The sequence below is a fragment of the Vigna angularis genome, chromosome 5, assembly GCF_016808095.1.
Source record: "Vigna angularis cultivar LongXiaoDou No.4 chromosome 5, ASM1680809v1, whole genome shotgun sequence".
NCBI classification, from domain to species: Eukaryota; Viridiplantae; Streptophyta; class Magnoliopsida; order Fabales; family Fabaceae; genus Vigna; species Vigna angularis.
The window spans coordinates 20,429,626-20,450,666 of record NC_068974.1 but is presented as its reverse complement, the minus strand read 5'-3'; the positions used below and the strand labels follow the sequence as shown (position 1 = coordinate 20,450,666).

Below are 21,041 nucleotides of genomic sequence, written 5' to 3'. Positions count from 1 at the left end.
TACAAGAAGAGTGTGCCTCATCTAAGTTGAGTGAGCCCAAACTCTTATTCTCGTGGGCCAACATTGTTTGTGTATAGTAGAATATGTTTCTTTTGGGACTTGTACTTTTGAATCAAGTGGTGTAGAGTTTGTGGGCCTTGTATTGGGCTTTGTAAATGGCCTAAGGGTTGGGATTTATGTGTGAGATGTGAATTAGGGTTTACTTAGACTAGTTTGGGTCTCAAGTAACCCTAATATGAGCTAGCTTTCACCTAAGGGAGGGTTAGGCTTCTCTTGATGTGCACATGCATAAGAAAAGCATGACATTGTCACTTGACAAGTCACATTAGAAGCATGACTCTTTTGGCTCTTAAATTTGAAAGTTTGAATTTGAATTTTCCCTCTTCTTTCTCTAAACAACTTTAGGGTTTCTTGGCCTATAAATAAAGGTATCCACCTCTTGTATTTTAACTTTAAGATTAATAATAAAATATTGTAAAAATTGTCTTTTACTTATCTTGAAGTTCTCTCTAAATTAACCTCCTCTTCTAGACCAATAAAACTACTTTTCTTAGGAGTTGACCTTACTTTTCTCTTTAAGAAATTCTTCATAATTGAACTAAATACCATCAAACCTTTCATATTTTCAACTTCTACACGTTAAATTTAAGTTTGATCAAAGGAAGGTCACATGTATAACATGTTAACTTTATAAATATAACTACTTTTCTTAAGAGTTGACCTTACTTTTCTCTTTAAGAAACTCTTCATAATTGAATTAAATACCATCAAACCTTTCATATTTTCAACTTCTACAGGTTAAATTTAAGTTTGCTTGAAGGAATGTCACATGTATAATATGTTAACTCTATAAATATAACTACTTCTCTTAGGAGTTGACCTTACTTTTCTCTTTAAGAAACTCTTCATAATTGAATTAAATACCATCAAACCTTTCATATTTTCAACTTCTACAGGTTAAATTTAAATTTGCTTGAAGGAAGGTCACATGTATAACATGTTAACTCTACAATGAATTATTGACAAATTATAATATAATATCTCTAAATAGTTAAATTTTAAAATGATTAAATTTTAAGAATAAGTAGGTGAATATAAAGATTAGGCATATATATATATATATATATATATATATATATAAATAAAGGAGGTTTGTTATGATGGTTGAAGGATAATTTTTTACTTATAAAAGTACGAGAAGATGAAATTAGAAATATATACTAAAAAGAAAAAGGGAAAGTGAAAGTCTATCTATTGTAGTATATATAAACATGGGAAGAAGATAGTTCTTTTTTTATTAAAATCTTAGACAAACAAGTTACTAGTTATGATTGAATTCATCAATAAGCAATAAAGAATACATGGTGTAAGAGATTCCACGAGGTATATAAGTCTTGAATTTAAATTATTTAATGATCAAAGACAGAAAACTCCAAAAGTTTATCCAAAACACTCACTCATGTGTTTGGAAATAGTTTGGAGTATGAACCCAACCAAAGTTCTTGGGTTTGTTTAGAAAGTAGAATGAGGAAGTTTGTTGTGAAGTTTATCACGAAGTTGCCATACTCAATGGCTAATTGTTAATCTTATCTTTATGTTTCTTTATACATAAAATATTTCTCAAACGTCTTTGTTGCCTAATCATTTGTATGTTTTCCACGTAACCCTGATTTTTTATTTCTCATATGTGAATAAAATAAAGCAAGATTAGATGGATCTAGTTGACAATCAGAACCTTGGCTCCTCCCAAAATATTGAACCTCGTTGCTTCAAAATATTATTTTAGTGGTGGTTAAACGATGACTCTTTTGATTTTAGTTTTTTTAATACTTTTTTATATTTGAAAGAAAAAATTAAACTTTTACTTTTGATTCTTAAATATTAGTTAATGGTAATAGGTTAAATATGTTTTATATTTTAAAGTTATTTCCAAAACTTATTTTGTTTTTAAATTAAGTTATATATCTATTTTATTCTTGTTATGTAAAACTTTTATTTTGAGTAAATTTTACATAAATATTATATTATAGTGAGAGAAAAATCAATTTTAACGATTATATAATAGAAAGATGATTAGATATAACGAAATAAATAAAGTAGCTTCAATAAATTAAACAAATTATTATATATATAGTTTTGGATAAATAAATAGTTAGAAATAAATATTATTATTCATGATGTGGTATTAACTTAGGGATTTGTTTTATATTAATAAAACTACTTTTGTTTGGTGAGCAATTTTGCAATAATTTATTTGAGTAAAGTTTACATAAATCAATCGGTGTGATTTGTTTCTGTCTACCACGTAACGTATTTGGTCTCTTTTTTACAATTGTGTTTATCTAATTGACAAGAATATACGTGTCAATGATCAATCATCTCTTACAATAATTCTTCTACTTTCATTTCCAGCTGACTTAAAATGAACCTACAAATTACGTAGGGCAGAGTGTTGTTTTCATTTTAGTAAATGAAAATAATATAATATATATATATATATATATATATATATATATATATATATATATATAAATTTTAACGATTAAAATTTTCAATGGCTTGTCTCCTTTTGTACCACAATGTTGTCGTACTCTAAATTTTTGAGAAAGAAGATATTGTTCAACACCTAACAACTTATTTAATTCCACAAAGAGGAAGAACCAAAAAAATATAATTACAATAAGGAATGTAATGTAACAGGAAAAGAAATATAAAAGAAATTGGAGGTTTTACTGATGCATATAGAATGTGCATATAAAAAAGGTTGGAATGTCAAAACACCATTACTTTTTCCAAACCATACGAGAAATGGAAACTTTTAGTACATAACATAAAGTGTGACACAAATGTTCAAATCATTATTCAACTTCTATAAAAATTGTGATCCACTAAGACCACTTAGTACTAAGAAGTTTGAATAATTTATTTGCAATTTTTTACTCACATTTTATATCATTGCGTGAAGAGAAAAGTGGATTAGGGAGAGAAAGAAGATGAACTAGACGACAAGAAAATGTATTAAGATAATTGTGGCCTAATTCAATGCTCTTGTTGAAATACTTACCCCACTCACCCGAATAACATAAAGATACTGAAGAAATGGAGAAGTATAAAAGGGGAAAGGCACATTGAGTGTGGTATTAAGAAAACAGCACCAGTTATAATGTCTTCCCCGCAACTGTAACCTTATTATTCAAGCACACTGCACCATTCCCTCAGGTTCAAGTTTCCTCATCAACATTATTTGAAGACACCCTTTTGAGATAAGAAGAACATAGGAAGATCTCTTGCTAATCTGATACTACATGCCAATCATGCCATCCAAATTCATCTGTGTCTCATTCATGAGCATGGTCCCTCAGAGAAGTTGAATACCAAGAACAAAAAATTGCTGAAGAAACTCACCCTGTTTATTTAGTCTATTTCTTCTTCTGCCACAACCTTCACCTTTACAACAAAGATAGCTACATTTTTTGTGTATATAAATATATAACCGAAGCATTTTAGACTGTAACCACCAAAGATTCATTATCCAACTAGAGAAAACTTTTCAACATCAACAACCCTCATGAGGCTTATTGTTTTTTCTCTAACTCTTGTCCTCGTAACAATTGAGAAAGCAGAATCAATAAGCAGAGCAGATTTTCCAAAAGGGTTTATATTTGGAACTGCTTCTTCAGCTCACCAGGTATGCATTTCAGTTTTTCTTCTGTTATTCAACTCACAAAACTCAGACAGAGTTGTACAAACCTTTTTCATTTCTATTTATCTGTTTTCCAAAATTCTAGTTTCATCTGCATAATTCATGTTAAACCTTAATACAAACTTCTACTTCGAATTCTGATTGAAATGACAGTCTAACAGAGAAATTAAACGTTTTCTGTCACAGTTTGAGGGAGCAGCTGATGAAGGAAACAAAGGAGATAGCATATGGGATACTTTCTCAAGGATACCAGGTAGTGATGAATTTCAAACTGCAGAAAATAAGAACACATCAAAATCAAAATCAATAAAGGTAAGATTTGAACTTGAAGATTCTGATTTTTCTTGTTTTGCATTATGATGATAGGGAGAATTGTGGATTTCAGTAATGCAGACATGGCAGTGGATCAATACCACAGATTTCAGGTGAACTAAGAAAAAACATTTGTTGACTTCAGCTTCACTCTACCCACATTAGTTGCTTCAATTTTTCTTTCTCTACCCCTTTTGGTGCATGTGGTCATTATCCATGTTGAAATGCCTAGGATTAGAATATTGTATAAATGGTAAACAATTCGAACGATCACCGCCATGTTTATGACGATGACAACGTTTTACCAACCTCGCCGAATAGAAAATCAGCGTAAAAGTAACACATTACATAAAGTTCCAAAGCGTGTAAAGTGTTGCAAAAGATCTTTTTTCACTATATATTAATACATTTATGAATATAGAACATACCACTACACAGTTAATCCACTTATTCTTTTATAAAACTGTTATTCATGTTGATGCGACTTCTGTTTTTATTTGTTTTTCTTTTAATCTGTTACAATGTATTGATAATATACAAACTATACCCTCATTGATTATATCATGTATATACTGAAGTTATATACTTTTGTTTGTTTATATTATGTTATCGCTGAAGACTATTCACCACCTCTTTATCCATCATTAATCTTTACAAGAACTTTCTTTCTATTTATAAATTTTAAACTCAAGATTTTACTTTTGAACATTAACTTTCCTTACATTCATATTAACAATTTTTGACAAATTATAGACCTTTATTGGCTAGTAATTTTTTTTATATCGAGACTGTATGAAATAAAATTAAACTGTTGTTTTTTCTTTTGTTTAATAATTTCGAATAGCTATACTCAAAAGTAAAAGAGAAAGAAACTTTCACACTGATTGATGGTTGCACAAATTCCATTTCATACAGAATGATGTAAACCTGATGAAGGATTTGGGAATGGATTCTTACAGATTTTCCATATCATGGACGAGAATTTTCCCAAGTAAGTTTTTTTGGTTCAAAACCATTTAGTTTTGTGTGGTTTGATTCAAAAGCTAACTAAATTTGTGAACAGAAGGAACAGGGGAACCCAATAGAGAAGGAATAAAATATTACAACAGCCTCATTGATGCTTTGCTTGAAAAAGGTTACTCAAGAATTTATTCAGGCATTTGATCTGCAAACATATAAAAGAAAATAGTATTGAAGTTTTAGCTCTTTTTTTCAATCAGGAATTCAGCCTTTTGTTACACTGTATCACTGGGATCTTCCACAAATGCTTGAAGATGAATATGAAGGATGGTTAAGCACACAAATCATGTAAGAAATTAGGTTGATGAAAAAATGTGAATGAACTGCATAAACTAATGTCAGTTGATGAAAAATCTTTGTTTCTATTTTTCTTTTCTCAGAGTGTATACTCATACCTGTAGTTGTTTTGATGTTTTGAAATGTATGGTTGAATTTCATATTCACTTGTACTTACTTGCAGAAAAGATTTTGAGCATTATGCATATACATGCTTCAAAGCTTTTGGAGACAGAGTTAAGCACTGGATTACCTTCAATGAGCCTCATAATTTTGCACTCCATGGTTATGATTTAGGAATTCAAGCACCAGGAAGATGTTCCTTGTTAGGTCATCTTCTATGCAAGAAGGGAAAATCATCCACTGAGCCATACATTGTTGCTCATAACATTCTCTTATCTCATGCTGCTGCCTACAGAAGCTACCAACTACATTTCAAGGTACCAAACAGACCCTTCTCACACTAGTCATTTAAAAAAAAACATTTTTTTTTTCAAAAAATAAACTGAAACTATTCTTAGATTCCTGAGATGGTAAGTTAGGTTAATTTTAGTCCTTAATTTTACACAACTTTCACTTTAATAACTAGTAAATGACACTAACCATGCAAATAAATTATATTTTGGAACATCAGGAAAAATCAAAGATTAAAGGGAAAGTTTTGAATTTCAAGGATTTGGGATAAATTCTATTTATGTCTCTTAAATAAATGTCATTAACTAGTAAATGTCATTCACTCCTTTTCATTTTCTAAATAAATGTCATTCACTTATATTTTTATAAAATATAATTTTCTTTAAAAGAAACTTACTTTCTACATTTTTATATTTTAACTTTTAATTTTCATAATTTTTTATTTTCTTTAGTTAATATGACATTTTTAATTAAAACAACAAAAGTGGATATCTGGTATTAAAACATAAGGATATAAGTGTTTATTTAAAAATTAGAAAAATGTAAATATTATTTTTATTGAAAATATAATAGACATAAATGTTTTTTTTTTAAATTAGAGGATATAAATATCATTAGTATCATCATTACTGATAAGTGCAATCTTTCCTGCCAACTATGATTGAGATTTACATATCAGGGTGCAGGTTTACTTGATAATACTATCATTAAAAAGTCTACAGAAAAGCTAAAAGTATCAATAATATATATTTTCTTTTATTTGGATGGAGCATTCAGGAAGAACAAGGAGGACAAATAGGAATAGCACTAGATGTTATATGGTATGAACCAATAACAGAACTTGATGAAGACAGAGATGCAGCATCAAGAGCTATGGACTTCTCACTTGGATGGTAAACTTTCGTGTGGCACAATGATTATCAAAAAAATTTATAGCTTAGTGAAAACAACTAAGAACTCATCTTCCAGAAACACCAATGTGAATCAGGTTCCTTGATCCACTTTTCTTTGGAAAATACCCTCTCTGGATGAAGAAACTTGTAGGTGAGAGATTACCAGAGATTTCTTCTGCAACCTCAAAGTTTCTTGTGGGATCTTTGGATTTTATTGGCATAAACCATTACACCTCATTATATACTCGTAACGATAGGACCAGGATTCAAAAACTGGTTATGCAAGATGCTGTTTCTGATGCTGCAGTTATTACAACCGGTAAGCTATTATTAATGCTAATTCTGACCCCATTTTTTAACTGTCTTTCTTTTATCTTCTTTGCCTAAAACAAGCATAACTGAAGTTCATTGGAAGTTTCTGATATTTTCTCTTGTTCTTCATCCTAGCATACCGAAGAGGAGCTGCAATTGGAGAAAAGGTATGCTCAGACTGCAGTGTTTTGTAATTTGAAAAAGATAAAATGGACTAAAATATAGTGCAATGACACCACGTTCTATTGTTTGGTAGTCTAAAATATGCCAGAGTTGAATTCAGGTTATTGCTTCATGCACCTCTATAATAATAGAAAAAGATTTAAAACACCCTTTACGACTGAACAATATCCAAACAAGTGGAATTGTAAGTCTATTCTATTTTACTTTACTCGATTTCATTCTATTCCTTGCTATGAATCCAAATACAGCCTAAGACCACAATGCACATTTACTCAGTACACTTCAAGCCAAATCAAAAAGTCTTTTTTTTTTCAGGCAGCTTCAAGTTGGTTGCACATTGTCCCATGGGGCATCAGAAAGTTGGTAAAACATGTGAAAGACAAATATGGGGACACACCAGTAATTATAACAGAGAATGGTGAGTAAACACTTTGATCATATTTTTCAAATTGTAGGTATTTTAACCATATTTATTTTAAGTAGTTGTTAGAAGTCTCACGTCAACTATAAATAAGATCAAATTATAATATATAAATGAGATTCAAACCTAGTCTTACAAGCTAATTTTGTGATATTAAATTAGGCTTAAAACAACTTTTTAATAGTAGTCTTACTATGTTTTGTTAATTGATAAAGAGAAAACACGAAATAATATTAGAGAAGAATAACAGATATTCTAAAATATGACTAAGACATTTTTATGAAATCTAACTAATGTAATCTCAATTCTCAATAATCATGACATTTTTAATATCTACTAGTTTGTGATGGCAGGAATGGATGACCCAAGCAAACCCTTTATGACCTTACAGAAGGCCTTAAAAGATGAGAAGAGGATAAGATACCATAGAGACTATCTTTCAAACCTATCTGCTGCTATATGGTACATTATTGGAAGCTTTTGAGTTCGTCCTCAAGGGTTTGTAACACTATTTTGTTAGCCATCTTATTCTGACATAATATGAATTCAATACAGGGAAGATGATTGCAATGTACGAGGTTACTTTGTATGGTCATTGCTTGACAATTGGGAGTGGAACATGGGATACACTGTACGGTTTGGACTTTACTACGTGGATTTCAAGAACAATCTTACTAGGATACCAAAAGATTCTGTGCAATGGTTCAAAAACATGCTCAGAATAGATACAGAAAGGGGTAGTGAAATTTGAATTGTTGTCATTATACATGAGAAAGCATTTAGTAGTTGAAAAGTTCATCGGAAATTAATGAATGAAAATGAATACGCAAAAAGAGTAAAAAATGAAGCAACCAGGTGTTTGACTCCTACTTTTAAGATTCAAGCCTTGTGTAAGTAAAGCTTTCAAGTTGATCCATGGTCTATAAGTAAACTTTAATCTACTCCTAAATAAGTTTTCTTGTTTTTTTTGTCTACTAGATGAGGGATAGAAAAAGCTTTGGTCTCCAAAGTCTTCATTTAAAGTCACTTGGGTTCGATTGAAGTAGATTTAACTCCACTCTGCAATATTTTAATTAAATTCTAAATATTTTAAATTGGAAATTGATCATCAGATATGTTATATTATTATAAATTAGTTCTTATATTTATTATTATTTGCAACTTAACAGAAAAATTAAGGTTCAATCCAACTTGTTTGACAAGAACAATCCAATCCAACTTTTAACAAGACTCGACATTATCCAACGCGTGAATAGTAAGTGCATATTTATATCTCGTTTTAATTTAATTAAATTTTTGTCTTTAAAATATTGATTTAAATAGGACTTGTGATAATTTGACTTATTGAATGTGAAATAAAAATGTCTTAAAAAAGTAAATTTTAGTTGTATAAATTATTTTTTGGATATTTTAATGTTTATTGATGCAACTAAAGTTAAATTTGGTTCATTAAAAATGTGAAAATAAATTGTTCCATAAGACAATGCAAATTACGGAAAAATTTGTTGTACAACATAATTTACTTATGCACTCTCCTTTTTTAGATGAGTCACACAAAATCTACTCCTACACTCCTTAGTGTCTACATTAGTGCAGTCAAGGGAAATAACAACGGTTATTTTTACTTATATGTAGTGGTTCCGCAATCGAGTCATATATAGGCGAGGCAAAAAGGGGTAAGCTTTTTGCCTCAGTTAAGAACCGAGGCAAAAAGGTTCGGATTTTGCCTCGGTTCATAGACAACCGAAGAGTAGAGTGTTTTTAATTTTTTTAGTTCCAAATTGCACATCCATTTTTCTAGAAACCCTAGTCACGTCTTCTTCCTTCTTCGCTCCTCCACTAAATCGCGTCGTCGTGAAGCCACTATCTCTGAACCTTCAAGCATGCGAGCTCGTCATGATCTCCTCCATACGTGAAACCCATTGCATTAACCACCGCAAGAACCCATCTTCATCACACGAAGCCATCGTGCCACCATGGAAATTGCGAGACAGCGCCATTGCAAGCTTCGTCTTCATAGAAACTCCATTCACGACCTACAAACAAAAATCACCAAACCAGAAATCAAGCCCCAAATCGCGAGAATTGAACCCTTTCGCCCCTTCATTAGCTTCCAAACTTGCAAATTAGACCACAAAATCGCCCAAAATCGTGAATTAGAATAACAACCTCCGTGCATATATCCACAGTTCAAAGCAATCCGCAAGACTAATTCGCGAATCCATAATCACCAGAAACCCCTCTCGCATGCACCGCCGCAAAGGGCAAACCCTGTTTCCACTTGACTACGAAGACACTGGAGCACTTTGTCGTCGAGAAGGAAATGTCGTGAAACGCAAATCCAACGCCTAACCGCCACCACGTCGCCGCCGCTGCGTCCTCGCCGCGTCATGGGAAAAGAGTATCCTCCCGATCTCACGAACTCTGCCAAGCCCAATGAGAAACTTTGGAGGGATCTAGCTGATAATGGTTGAAAATATCGTTATCTGTGATTCAATTTTGATAGTAAATCAACCCTTTGTTACTTTAAAGCTTGCTTAAACTCATGCTTTTAGTTTAGTTTTGTGAATAAGTGAGTAGAGGATATACTTAAGGATTTTATCACTAAATTCCCTTAATTTTGTAGGTTATTTATATGATTTGGAAGGAAGAGCAAAAGTACCAAGGAATTGAAACCCAGAAAGGACAGAAAAAGCACCAGACCAAACGATAAAATGGAGGAGAAACCAGACCGAACGGTTAAGAAGACAGACCGAACGGTAAAGAACACAAGGAAGACAGACCGAATGGTTAATAAGACAGACCGAATGGTGTGAAGGTGGCGGAACTAGGCCGAACGGTGCAACGATGGTCGAATGGCTGGAGAAAAGGATAGATAAACCGAACGGTTTGTGAAAGGAGAAGTCCAGTGATGTGGTAGAAGATTGGCCGAACGGTTAAAGAGTCAGGCCGATCGGTCAACAAAGTGAAATCGATCGGTCCAGTACATTTGATGAGTACCATTTTGCACCGCACCACGCCCGAGTGCCCTTTCAGGGGCGCTGAGCGGCAGTTTTGACCCGTACCACGCCTAGGTGCCCCACTTAGGGCGCTGAGCGCCAGTTTCGTGGGCTTGGACTTGTTTTCTGTTATTTTTATGTTCTATTTAAGGAGTTGGATGTCCTAGGGATTGTATCTTTTGATGGCTTGAGCACAAAAACACACTTTTCACCCCTTGGGGGTAGATTTGGGGATGTGACAACTCTCCTTTTCCTTGAGGGTAGATTTGGGGATGTGACAGTTTTTCTCTTCCCTTTCTAGGGTTTTTCTATCTCTTTCATTCTTTCATTGTTCATCTAGTTTCTCCATGATGATGGGGAACTAAACCTTATTTGTTGTTGGGGAAAGATGTAATCTTTTGAACTCTCATGTATGTTGAATTGATTCTTAACTATTTATGCTTCTTTCATTAATTGTTAGGGTAATTCTTCTTTGTGTATTGCTTGCTGTGTTTAACTCATTCATTAGCATGATGTATGATTTGTATGAGTACCGGAAGGTATATTACAATTCATGTTTTGGAGAATTATTCCTAGAAGGAGTATTGCTCAAGAATGAGGTATGAATTTTGGTTGTCTTAAGCTTCTGATCTTCAGAATTAATTATTAGGAATGTTAGGAATTGTATGAACTAATAATTAAGGATAGACTTTCTTCGTCGAGGAATCGGGTTTTAAGTAATTTAGAAAGTGACATTGACATTAATGGAGAAGATGAATTCTTATATGCATGAGAGTGATTAGGTGAAATCTAAACTCCAACAACATATTCATCTCATATTATCAACTTCATCCATCCATTCTAGTGTTTAGCCTCAATTGATCAAATTGCATTCATGTTTATTTTTATTGCATTTGCATTGAAACCCTGATAACAGTTGAAAAACTGTTATTTTTATACTTAAAATTGACTTCAATTACAACCTTTATGACTTATAAATTAGCTTGAACTCATGATTTTGTTGAATTGTTGGAAATAAGAGAGTTGAAGGTGAATTTAATGGTTTTGTGCTAATTTTGTAGGCTAATTGAATGATTTGAAAGAAGAGTTAAAGTAACGACTGGTTGGAATGCAGAAGAGTCAACCAGAAACCAGAAAAGTCAACCAGTCAACTAAAAAAGTCAACCAGTCAACCAGAATGAAGAAAAGTCAATCAGAGTGCAGAAACATATGTGATCGAGTGGCGCTGAGCGGTAATTTTCGCTGAGCGCCAGTTTTCAGGTGCCGAAATCACCGCTGAGGGGCAAAAACAACAACTGAGGGGCAAAACTGAAGTGCCGCACTTGTCGCTGAGCGGTAAAATCATCTTTATGATACATGCTTTCTTTCATTAATAGTTAGGGTTTTTCCTCTTTACTCAAAGCATGCATTGTTTAACTCATTCGATGTCATGATCATTGGTTTTGTCGATATGGACACATACGGGGAAATCTAGATCTGGAGAATCTCTCCCAATAGCATATTACCAACCTAGACATAAGAGTATGATGGTTGGTTACCTTTAAGCTTCTGTTCATTATAATGCATGATTAATGGCTAGGGAGACAAGACATTGTAAACTAGTGATTATGATTAGGCTTTCTTCGCCAAGACATCGGGTTTTAAGTAATTTAGAAAGTGACATTAACATTAATGAAAAGATTGATGAATTCCTAAATACAAGAGAGTGGATAGGATGAAATTGATAAACCCCAATAACATATTCATCCATATAATTAAAATCACGTGTTTTGTTTCTTCTTGCCCATTGATCAATACATGCATACATATTTACTTTTGATTATTTGCATTAAAATCTTAATCAATCGGTTTTGCAAGTCTTAGCTAATCAACAAAGCACACAACTGTCTAGGCCGTGATTCTTTTGGGAAAACGATACTTGGTCTTACCAGTTTATTACTTGATACAATTCGGTTATACTTGCCGAGGGTTAACAAGTCTTTGACTCCGTTTTTGGGGCCTTAAGATTTGTTCATCAAACCCCCCAAAAATTATTCTTAAGTGTTAATTGGTTAAGGAATTACATAATTGTTTAGTGTCGTGAGTCCTTTGGAATACGATACTTGGTCTTACCATTTTATATTACTTGATACGATTCGGTACATTTGTCGGAGTCTTAACAAGTTTTTGGCGTTGTTGCCGGGGATCGAACTCCGGTCGTCCGCGTGACAAGTGAAAATACTTACCACTATACTTCCTCCCGATCTTGCGAAACTCCACCAAGCCCAACAAGAAACTTTGGAGGGATGTAGCGAGACACTTTGGAGCAGCAGTGAGAGAACCAGAGGCATCAACGCATGAAGAAAGCAAGCAACGAGGATGACGCCAGAGCAATGGAGGCTTGCACGAGGTAGAAGAAGACTTCTTGGGTGCGCGAGGAAGAAGAGTTCTTGCGAGAGGAAGAGGATTAAACAATAGGTTAAAATTTTTAACGCATTCTGGAGTATAAAAAGTTATACTATCTCGGTTCTTCACTTACCAAGGCAATACATGCCTATATGCCTCGGTTAACAAAGCAACTAATGCCTATACACCTCAGAAATAAATAAAAATAAAATATAAAATGACCTTTTTGAAATTACATTCAACTTATACGCCTCGGTTCACCACAGAACCGAGGCAGTAGGCAAGATCTGAAAAGCTGCCAAGCGTGGAAAGTCAGTTCTATAAGGGGGATGGTTAAATTTTTTAGGGTATTAGACATCAGTTGGAATTGCAACCGAGGTAATATAGCTTATATGCCTCGGTTCCCTTTGAACTGAGGCATTTAAGTTCGACTAAACTACAGAAATGTCACCGCATTCTAATAGGCTTCGGTTTCTTCTAAACCTAGGCCTATTGTGCGAGTTTAAATGTTGTTTTTTTACTAGTGTTAGCTCTCATCCACTACAACCCTCACTTTTTTTTCCACCTCACCAAAACATTCATTATTTTTTCTACCTCATTCATGGAAGGCTAAGGTTAGGGTTAGTTTTATTGTAATTTTATTATGGATTTTGATCTTGAATTAAAATAATGTCTTTGTTCTTTTGATTATTATTTCAATTTTCATTTATCTATGTCTTTTATCTCTAAATCATGTAAAAAGTAATAATTTTTACATCAAAAATAATTAGTGATATGTTTTAATCTATATACATATATTGATCATACAAGTATACTGGTTCTTAATTTTGATTGATAATATACTTTGATTAAAGTTAAGAACTTTCACGTGATATGGGCTAATCAATAGTCATAACAGCAAAATCAACATCACAAATAAACTTATGTTTCACCCTGATGAGTGCATATTTATGCCCACATTTATGCCTTAAAGTTTAAATTTTTGATGGGATAATTATGCTTAAATGGTTGATTTTAAGTGAATTTGTGATATTTGGAATTCTTGGGTTTGGGAATTAAAGAGACATAAAAAGTGAGTTTTAGTGCATAAAATATTCTTAGATGTTCTTACGTTTATTTGTGCAGCTGAAATTATAAGTTTTATTGGTCCGAATGGCAATTCAAGGCCCAAAATCAAGTTTTATTTGGAAAATAATGTACAAATGGGCCAAACAGACAACTTTTACCCTTGCACCTCCCAATTTCCCTACATACACCCCTCTTCTCTTAACTAGGCCCAATACTAAGCCAAACAGTAACCCTATTCTAAATACACCTCCTAAGTTTCATGTTCCTACCCCTCCTAAACTAGACTCCACCAGATCATGCCACATGGCAATCTAATACCCACACATCTGACCATCAAGAAGTTGCCATGTCATTAATCCTCTGCACACCAAATAGACCAACCACATGCTGCCACATCATTCCCCTCTGCCACGTCACCATCTTCCACAAGAAACCCTAATACCCAAAGCCGTCATCACTTCGCGAGCCTCCTTGCCGCTGCCATGACCAAACAATCACCATCTTCCTCGCGATGGTGGCGTCTCGCGACCTTCTTCCACACCCACCGTCATCTTCTTCGCATCGCCGACCCTACCAGAGAAAACACGCAGAAACCCAATCACCCAAAATCGTGTCGCTATTAAGCTTCGAGCATCATCTCCATTCGCGCCCACCAACTTCGTCGCACCAATGCCGCATTGCCAATGTCGCGCCTCCATCATCAACGAGAGTCATCCGCTTCGTCACCGGACCTGCATCAGATTGGCGGTAGAGGTGGAGGAGGAAGCCTTTCCCCAATCTGAAACCCTAATTGGGGAAGGAAGAGGGTAGCCACGTGGCGAGCTCCCATTGGGCGCGACCTCTCTGGTCAACAGGGGCTTCTGGTGCAATTTTGGAGAAATTCTGAAGGGGCTAAAGTGCAGATAGAGGAAATTTCAGGGCTTATGTGTAATTTTGGAAATTCAGAAAAGTTAAAAGATAAAATTCAAATGTTGAATTAATTTAATTTGGGAATATCAACAGAAAATATCTTCCAAATAATGTTATAATTATCTAAATCTTTTAGTTATTTGGAAGATATAAGATAAAAGATTCTATCAACTGAATATTCAGAGTCCAAGCCCAATCAAGCTCTATATAAAGAGACCCAAGGGAGACTTCACTTGACTTCACTTCATTCATTCATTCACCACTTCTCTCTCTCTCTTATTTCATCTTGTATTCAACTCCATTCATGGAGAGCTAAGCATCTAGGACTATTCTGCTGTAATTCCATTATGGATTCTGAGGTTAGAATGAGTTAATGCAATTGTTTTTTTTTATTATTGATTTAAGTTGTTCTCTCTCTATGTTTTTCATCTCTCTATCAAATTAAAAGCAAAGATTTTTGCATCATAATGTGTTTGAATCTACATGCATATTGATTATATGAGTTCTAGGGTTTCTAGGTTTAATTGAGAATCTACTTTGATTTAATTTAGGAACTTTCATATGATTAAATGGCTTTTACTATCAATTGAGAATGTACTTTGATTGATTAGTAATAATTTCAACTATAATCAATTGAGAATTTACTTTCATTGATTAACTTTTAATTTGGTTAGGAGATTTAAGACTAGACATGATTAAACACAATAGGATTTGATTGAGAATGTACTTTGGTTGAATTCATTGTGAATAATCTAGAAAGGTTTTGCATTTGATTGAGAATTTACTTTGGTTAAATGCATGATCGCCCTTAAATTAATTAAGAATGTACTTTAATTAATTTGAAACTTAAATAATAATCAATTGAACAATTATCTGTGACTAACCGATGATGAATCCATCTTGGAAAAGCAGTGGAATTAACCTATTTCATCATAACTGTTTTTAGTTTCTTATTTGTTCTTTAAACCTTCTCCAAACATCATTTTTATTCTTGAACATTGCATTGCATTCATAAGATTCAAATATTAAAAGGCAATTCCGTATTCATTGGGAGACGACTCAGGGTTACTTTAACCCTATCTACTTTCTTGAATACTACTTGGCAATACTGAAGTTGTCTTGAAAATTAGTATTAATTTGATAGCTTCAACGACAGCCTATCACACCCCAAATGAGATGACAACCTCTACCAAATGTTACATATGATGATAGAAACATTTATGAAGATGATGGTTGAACAAAATGCTGAAATGAAGAAAATGATGGAGGGCATGAATCAAAGGATGGAGAAAATAAAAGTTAATGTAAATCAACTTAACATGGGGGCATAAATATGCACTCATCAATGGTTCTAAACTTGGTTGACCTTGTCTTAGGATGAATTAACATGACACGATCTAAACTTGGCCTGACATTGACTTGCATTGGATCAACTCCACTTTGTCTGATATCAATTAAATTAACTCAGCTCGAAGTGGGTCCAACTTGACTTAACCAAAGTTTTGACTCTAACTCAACTTAGCCTATGGGGAGTCAAATCAATTCGATCTGGTGTACATCCAACTAGATTCGACTCAACCCAATCTGACCTAACCCAACTCTACTCGACCTAACATGGATCTACTTAATCTAACGTAGAGTTTACTCAAATAGGGTCAAGATGGACTTGACGAGGCTTGATTTAGACTCAACTTGACTCAGCTCGAGGAAAACCCAACTTAGCTCTGCAAAATGTGGGCACAACTTGACTCAATCGAAGATGGGACCAACTTGACTCGGCCACAGGTGGGCATGACATGACTTGGTAAAGGTGGGATCAACTCGACTTAATATGAGGTGGACTTGAATCGATTCAATCTAAGGTAGACTCAATTTGGTTCGACCTAAGGTAGGCTGAGGTGGGTCTGACTTGACTTGGCCTATGGCCCAACTCAACTCTACATGAGGTGGGCCTAATATGACTCTGTTTGAGGTAGGCCTAACATCGCTCAGCCTGATATTGCCCGACCTAACTTAGTGTGAGGTGGGTCTAACCTAATTAGGCTCGACATTGATCCAACTTAACTTGAGTTGATTTGATTGGACTTGAGTGGACCTTACTTGGTGTGAGGTGCATCTAACTCGTTTTAACTCGAGGTGTGCCCAATTCGACTCAACCCTACGTGATTAAGTGTTTCAATTTATGTTTGGAATGGAAATTCTCATTTTATATTTAGATAGAAAACTTTATGTTTTTTTATACATTCAAATCTATTAAATTTGAATTCATCTCATTTTAAATTATTTTATATTTTAAATGTTTTCTTTAAATAAAATAATTTAAATTTATTGAAATTAAGTTGTCTTGTTAGAATAAAATATTTTAATTACCACATAATACAAAAAATTATTTTAATGTTAAACAATTGTTAATAATTGGAAATATCAATGTTAGTCATTTGTTTGATAAATCTTGTCGTGAAAATGTGACCAATGGAACAAGTGATATCTAGATGGAGTCTCACAATGGACCATGGAATAACTGAGACTTTTAGTGAATTAGTTTATGCTTATTTAGTGAATTTGAGATTTCCATTGATAAATTAAATGAATGATAATCATATGATAACCAATGAAGATTTTGACTGTGGAAGAGTTGGAAAATCAACATATCTTTATATATTTGTTCTTCTTTATATTGTTTATTATTTCCATAAACTTCCTTTTTATTGTTTTATGCTGATAACATTTTTTAAAATTCTTATAAATGTGGTTTTATGTGAAACTATTAATTAAATTCACTGGGTGATTACTTGAATTGACTAACCTATTATAGTATATTGTTATTATATTTACAATGTAACAGAATACCAAGTTTTGTAACCTAGATGATTTGTATAATGCATTAGCCGATTGAATTTTTATTTGATTGTAAAAATGACAACAATTATTTCTCTAAAGCTTAAATAAACTCGAAGCTGCTAGATAATGTAACTAAGGTGTGACAATCCAAAACAATAACCACCAAGAGGCTCGAGTTGTAAAGAAACTCACCTTAAATGAGATTTTGGGAATTCTAAGAAGGCATGAAGTGCTCCTACAAGATTGAAGTCAAAAGGAAGCATCAACTTCGTCCAACATTCACTAGTGCAGAAAGAGCTTTAGACGTCTGTTATTTTGGGCTTTTAACATCAGATCCCAATCCGACGTCTTTATGGGTGACGTTAATGGGACGTCGAATACAGACGTCAAATTACACCAAAATCAACGTCTATAAAGATGTCAGATTACACAAAAACCGACGTCTAAGGCCACTATAGACGTCGGACATGGGATTAACTAACGTCTACTGCAGCTTATGTCCTTGGGTAGCGTAGTAGCACGTTCTTCATTTGCTAGTTTCGTCATAAGAAAAGCTTGCGTCTTTTGGATCTCTTATGACATTTCAACCGAAAAGTGAATCTGAGTCCTTGCTTAGTTCCATTCTAACCGGCAATGAAAACGAATACGGTGACATGAGAACTAGGCAAGGACCCAGGTTCGGGTTTGGGTTGAAATGCTATAAGACATCCAAAAGACGCAAGCTTTCCTTACGAGGAAACTAGCAAAGGCAAAAGGTGCTACTATGCTACCCAAAGACACGAGAAAAACTATACCAAAACACAACGAAAACTCATTTTAATTAGTTCATATGAAAGATAATCCATCAAAGACTAATTTAATCGGAGTAAAAGTAAGTTTAAACGGTTCAAAAGAGACAAAACGTACTTGGAAATGCAATGTCGCGGAGAGAAAATGCGAGAAAGAAGACGATGAAGTGCGCGTAACTGTGGGTTCGATTTCTGATTTCATAGGAACCAAGATGTCGGGCACAGGGGGCACCGACGTCTATTCTCGACTAAACGTCGGGGACCTCACTAATATGACGTCCATTCGATTTAAAAATTAGGTTTAATACCTATTTTGGTCCCTCGATTTGTAGGGTATGTTCAAAGTTGTCCTCCCTTTTTTTAAAAGTTCACTAACATCCTACTTTTTGCAAAAACGGTGCACACTTAGTCCTTTTTGCTTATGGCGTCAAAAAGACTAACGACAGACCTGCCTCCCTGGCAAAAAGTTGATGACTTCTACATTTATTGATGTCGTGGCACGGTAAGGTCATTTGATGACTTAATTTTTTAGAATAAAAGTAAATGATGTGAAAATTTTGTAATAGAGGGTTAAAAGAAATTGTTGATTCGTCCTGTGAGCATAGTTGTTGTTCCCAAATTTAAAAGCAAAGGATTAGGGTTGTTGGTGATTCGTGCTGCAATGAGCAAAGTTGTTGTTCCCAAATTTAAAAGCAAAGGGTTAGGGTTGTTGGTGATTCGTGTTGTAGTGAGTAAAGTTGTTGTTCCCAAATTTAAAAGCAAAGGGTTAGGGTTAAGAATGACTTCTTCACAAAGTTGTTCTTCTTCTTCGAAGACATGGGGCAAAGGATTTTCGCATTCCTCACATGGTGTTGTTTCGAGGGGAGTTGGGATAACCTTATTTGCCACTGTGGTGATATTTTTGTAACGAAATTTGCTAGAACTACAAGGAATGTTGTGAGACAATTTTGGGGATTTTATGTGTTGTTCTTGTAAAGGATGATTATCAGTTTCTGCTATAATTAAAATGAACAATCTGGGTTCGTGTAAAAAAGTTCGTTTTAGTCCCCCAATGGTTTAAAAATGCTAAATGTGGTCTTCCTTTTCTTTAAAAAATATGCAATGTGCTCCCTACCGTATATGGCTATCATACATATTAAGGATACCTGACAGAATATACTATCAGATATATGCTTATGTTGAACAGATAAAGAAGATGATAGTTTATGTCATTGAGGAAGCTGTCATAGACCTAAGAGCTTTACTAAAGTTTTCATGACTAACTGAAGGCTGCTTTTGTACTTCATTTTTCCTTGGTTGCTGATACTCTAGATGATAGATGTGAGACTTCTTTGTTTAATGGATGTCTTTATTCTTAAATAGTGAAAGCCTCTTAGGATGTTTGCAACAACATAAAAAGGAGGAGAATTCCTTTTTTCTCGCGATCTGCAAGTACGAGAAAAACCTTCATTCAATCTCAATGATAGTACACTTGGAATTGCTTGAAAAGCATTTTTCCAAGTCACTTTAAGTTGAAAATGAACACAAAATGGAAAGAAATTACAAAGGTTCCGTGATACCAATCCAAAATTACAATTGAAAATTGTGGAAAAATGGAACAAAAACTAAGTATAGCTACTGTTTCAGATTGTTGGACTGTAAAAATGGTGTGTTTTTGCTACTGCCATGGGGCTAGAACAGCAAGGATAAAGTGCTCTTGGAGTCCAAGCTTTTGGCCACTTTAACAAGTCTTCCACTCCCTAAGATGCTACCCCTTTGGAGAAGCAATCTGGATGTTTAAGACTTCACCACAACATCACACATCCATACAAAACCAGCAAAAACAGTAAGCATCAAACACGTTACTGCACCAGATTTACTTTCCAAACTAGACTGCACTTTGGCATTATATCAAACAGGTTATGTGCAGAAATTCCAAACAATGTAAAACAAGTAATTAAAGGCTGGAAAGGAAGGCTGGCACACAAAATGAACTTAAGAGATGCTCTAGAAAGGATTAAGAAATCAAGAAAATCAAAACATGCTGCAAAGACATCGAACTCAATGATTTCAGAAATTTGGCAAAAGTGTTTGACAAAATGCCTCAAAGAAAAATCAATGTTTTGGCCAAAATTCTGATTCTGGTTCAGCAGATTTCAAAACTGGATTGTACTGGTCCAATTGCTTTTTTAAAAAAAAACTTGTTTAATGATATTTTGATGTATGATTCAGCATTAGTGGTACCAAGCTCTTGCTACAATCCAAATATCAATGGCAAATGCACCAAAACAGATTCAAACTATGTGCAAAAACTAAAATCTGGCCAAAAACACTTTAAAATGGATGATTTGAGAGGCAATTTTTCACAGCTATGGTTAGACACCTAATTTGATGATTGGAGCAACTTTGTATGCATTATTTGATGGTGTTCAAACAGTCAAACAAATTCAAGCAAATTCACTGGTCCACTTACCAAATTCAAGCAATTTCAATGGTCTGAAAACTGATTTTGCACTTTTGGTGAAAACTGACCAAATG

The 21,041-nt window shown here is 33.9% G+C and overlaps 1 protein-coding gene across 2 annotated transcripts; it reads left to right on the top strand.

The window, feature by feature from the left end:
* The first annotated feature begins 3,137 nt into the window (after positions 1 to 3,137).
* On the top strand, positions 3,138 to 8,556 carry LOC108339538 (putative beta-glucosidase 41). Of its 2 annotated transcripts, XM_017576671.2 has the most exons (13): positions 3,138 to 3,688; positions 3,890 to 3,956; positions 4,070 to 4,128; positions 4,931 to 5,006; positions 5,079 to 5,150; positions 5,236 to 5,323; positions 5,496 to 5,751; positions 6,503 to 6,618; positions 6,714 to 6,937; positions 7,066 to 7,097; positions 7,429 to 7,531; positions 7,888 to 7,996; positions 8,090 to 8,556. In XM_017576671.2, the coding sequence occupies exons 1-13, from the start codon at positions 3,569 to 3,571 to the stop codon at positions 8,283 to 8,285; spliced, it is 1,518 nt and encodes a 505-aa protein (XP_017432160.1). In that variant the 5' UTR covers positions 3,138 to 3,568; the 3' UTR covers positions 8,286 to 8,556. The 2 variants fall into 2 exon arrangements, with proteins under 2 accessions (XP_017432160.1, XP_017432161.1); XM_017576672.2 differs by lacking the exon at positions 3,138 to 3,688 and having other exon boundaries at positions 3,929 to 4,015; positions 4,089 to 4,128.
* The last annotated feature ends 12,485 nt before the right edge of the window (positions 8,557 to 21,041 follow it).

Coding starts and splice junctions, on each gene's coding strand:
- LOC108339538 (XM_017576671.2), top strand. CDS start 3,569: ATGAGGCTTATTGTTTTTTCTCTAACTCTTGTCCTCGTAACAATTGAG. Junction 6,619..6,713: donor ATGGACTTCTCACTTGGATG/GTAAACTTTCGT, acceptor AATGTGAATCAG/GTTCCTTGATCCACTTTTCT. Junction 6,938..7,065: donor TGCTGCAGTTATTACAACCG/GTAAGCTATTAT, acceptor TCTTCATCCTAG/CATACCGAAGAGGAGCTGCA.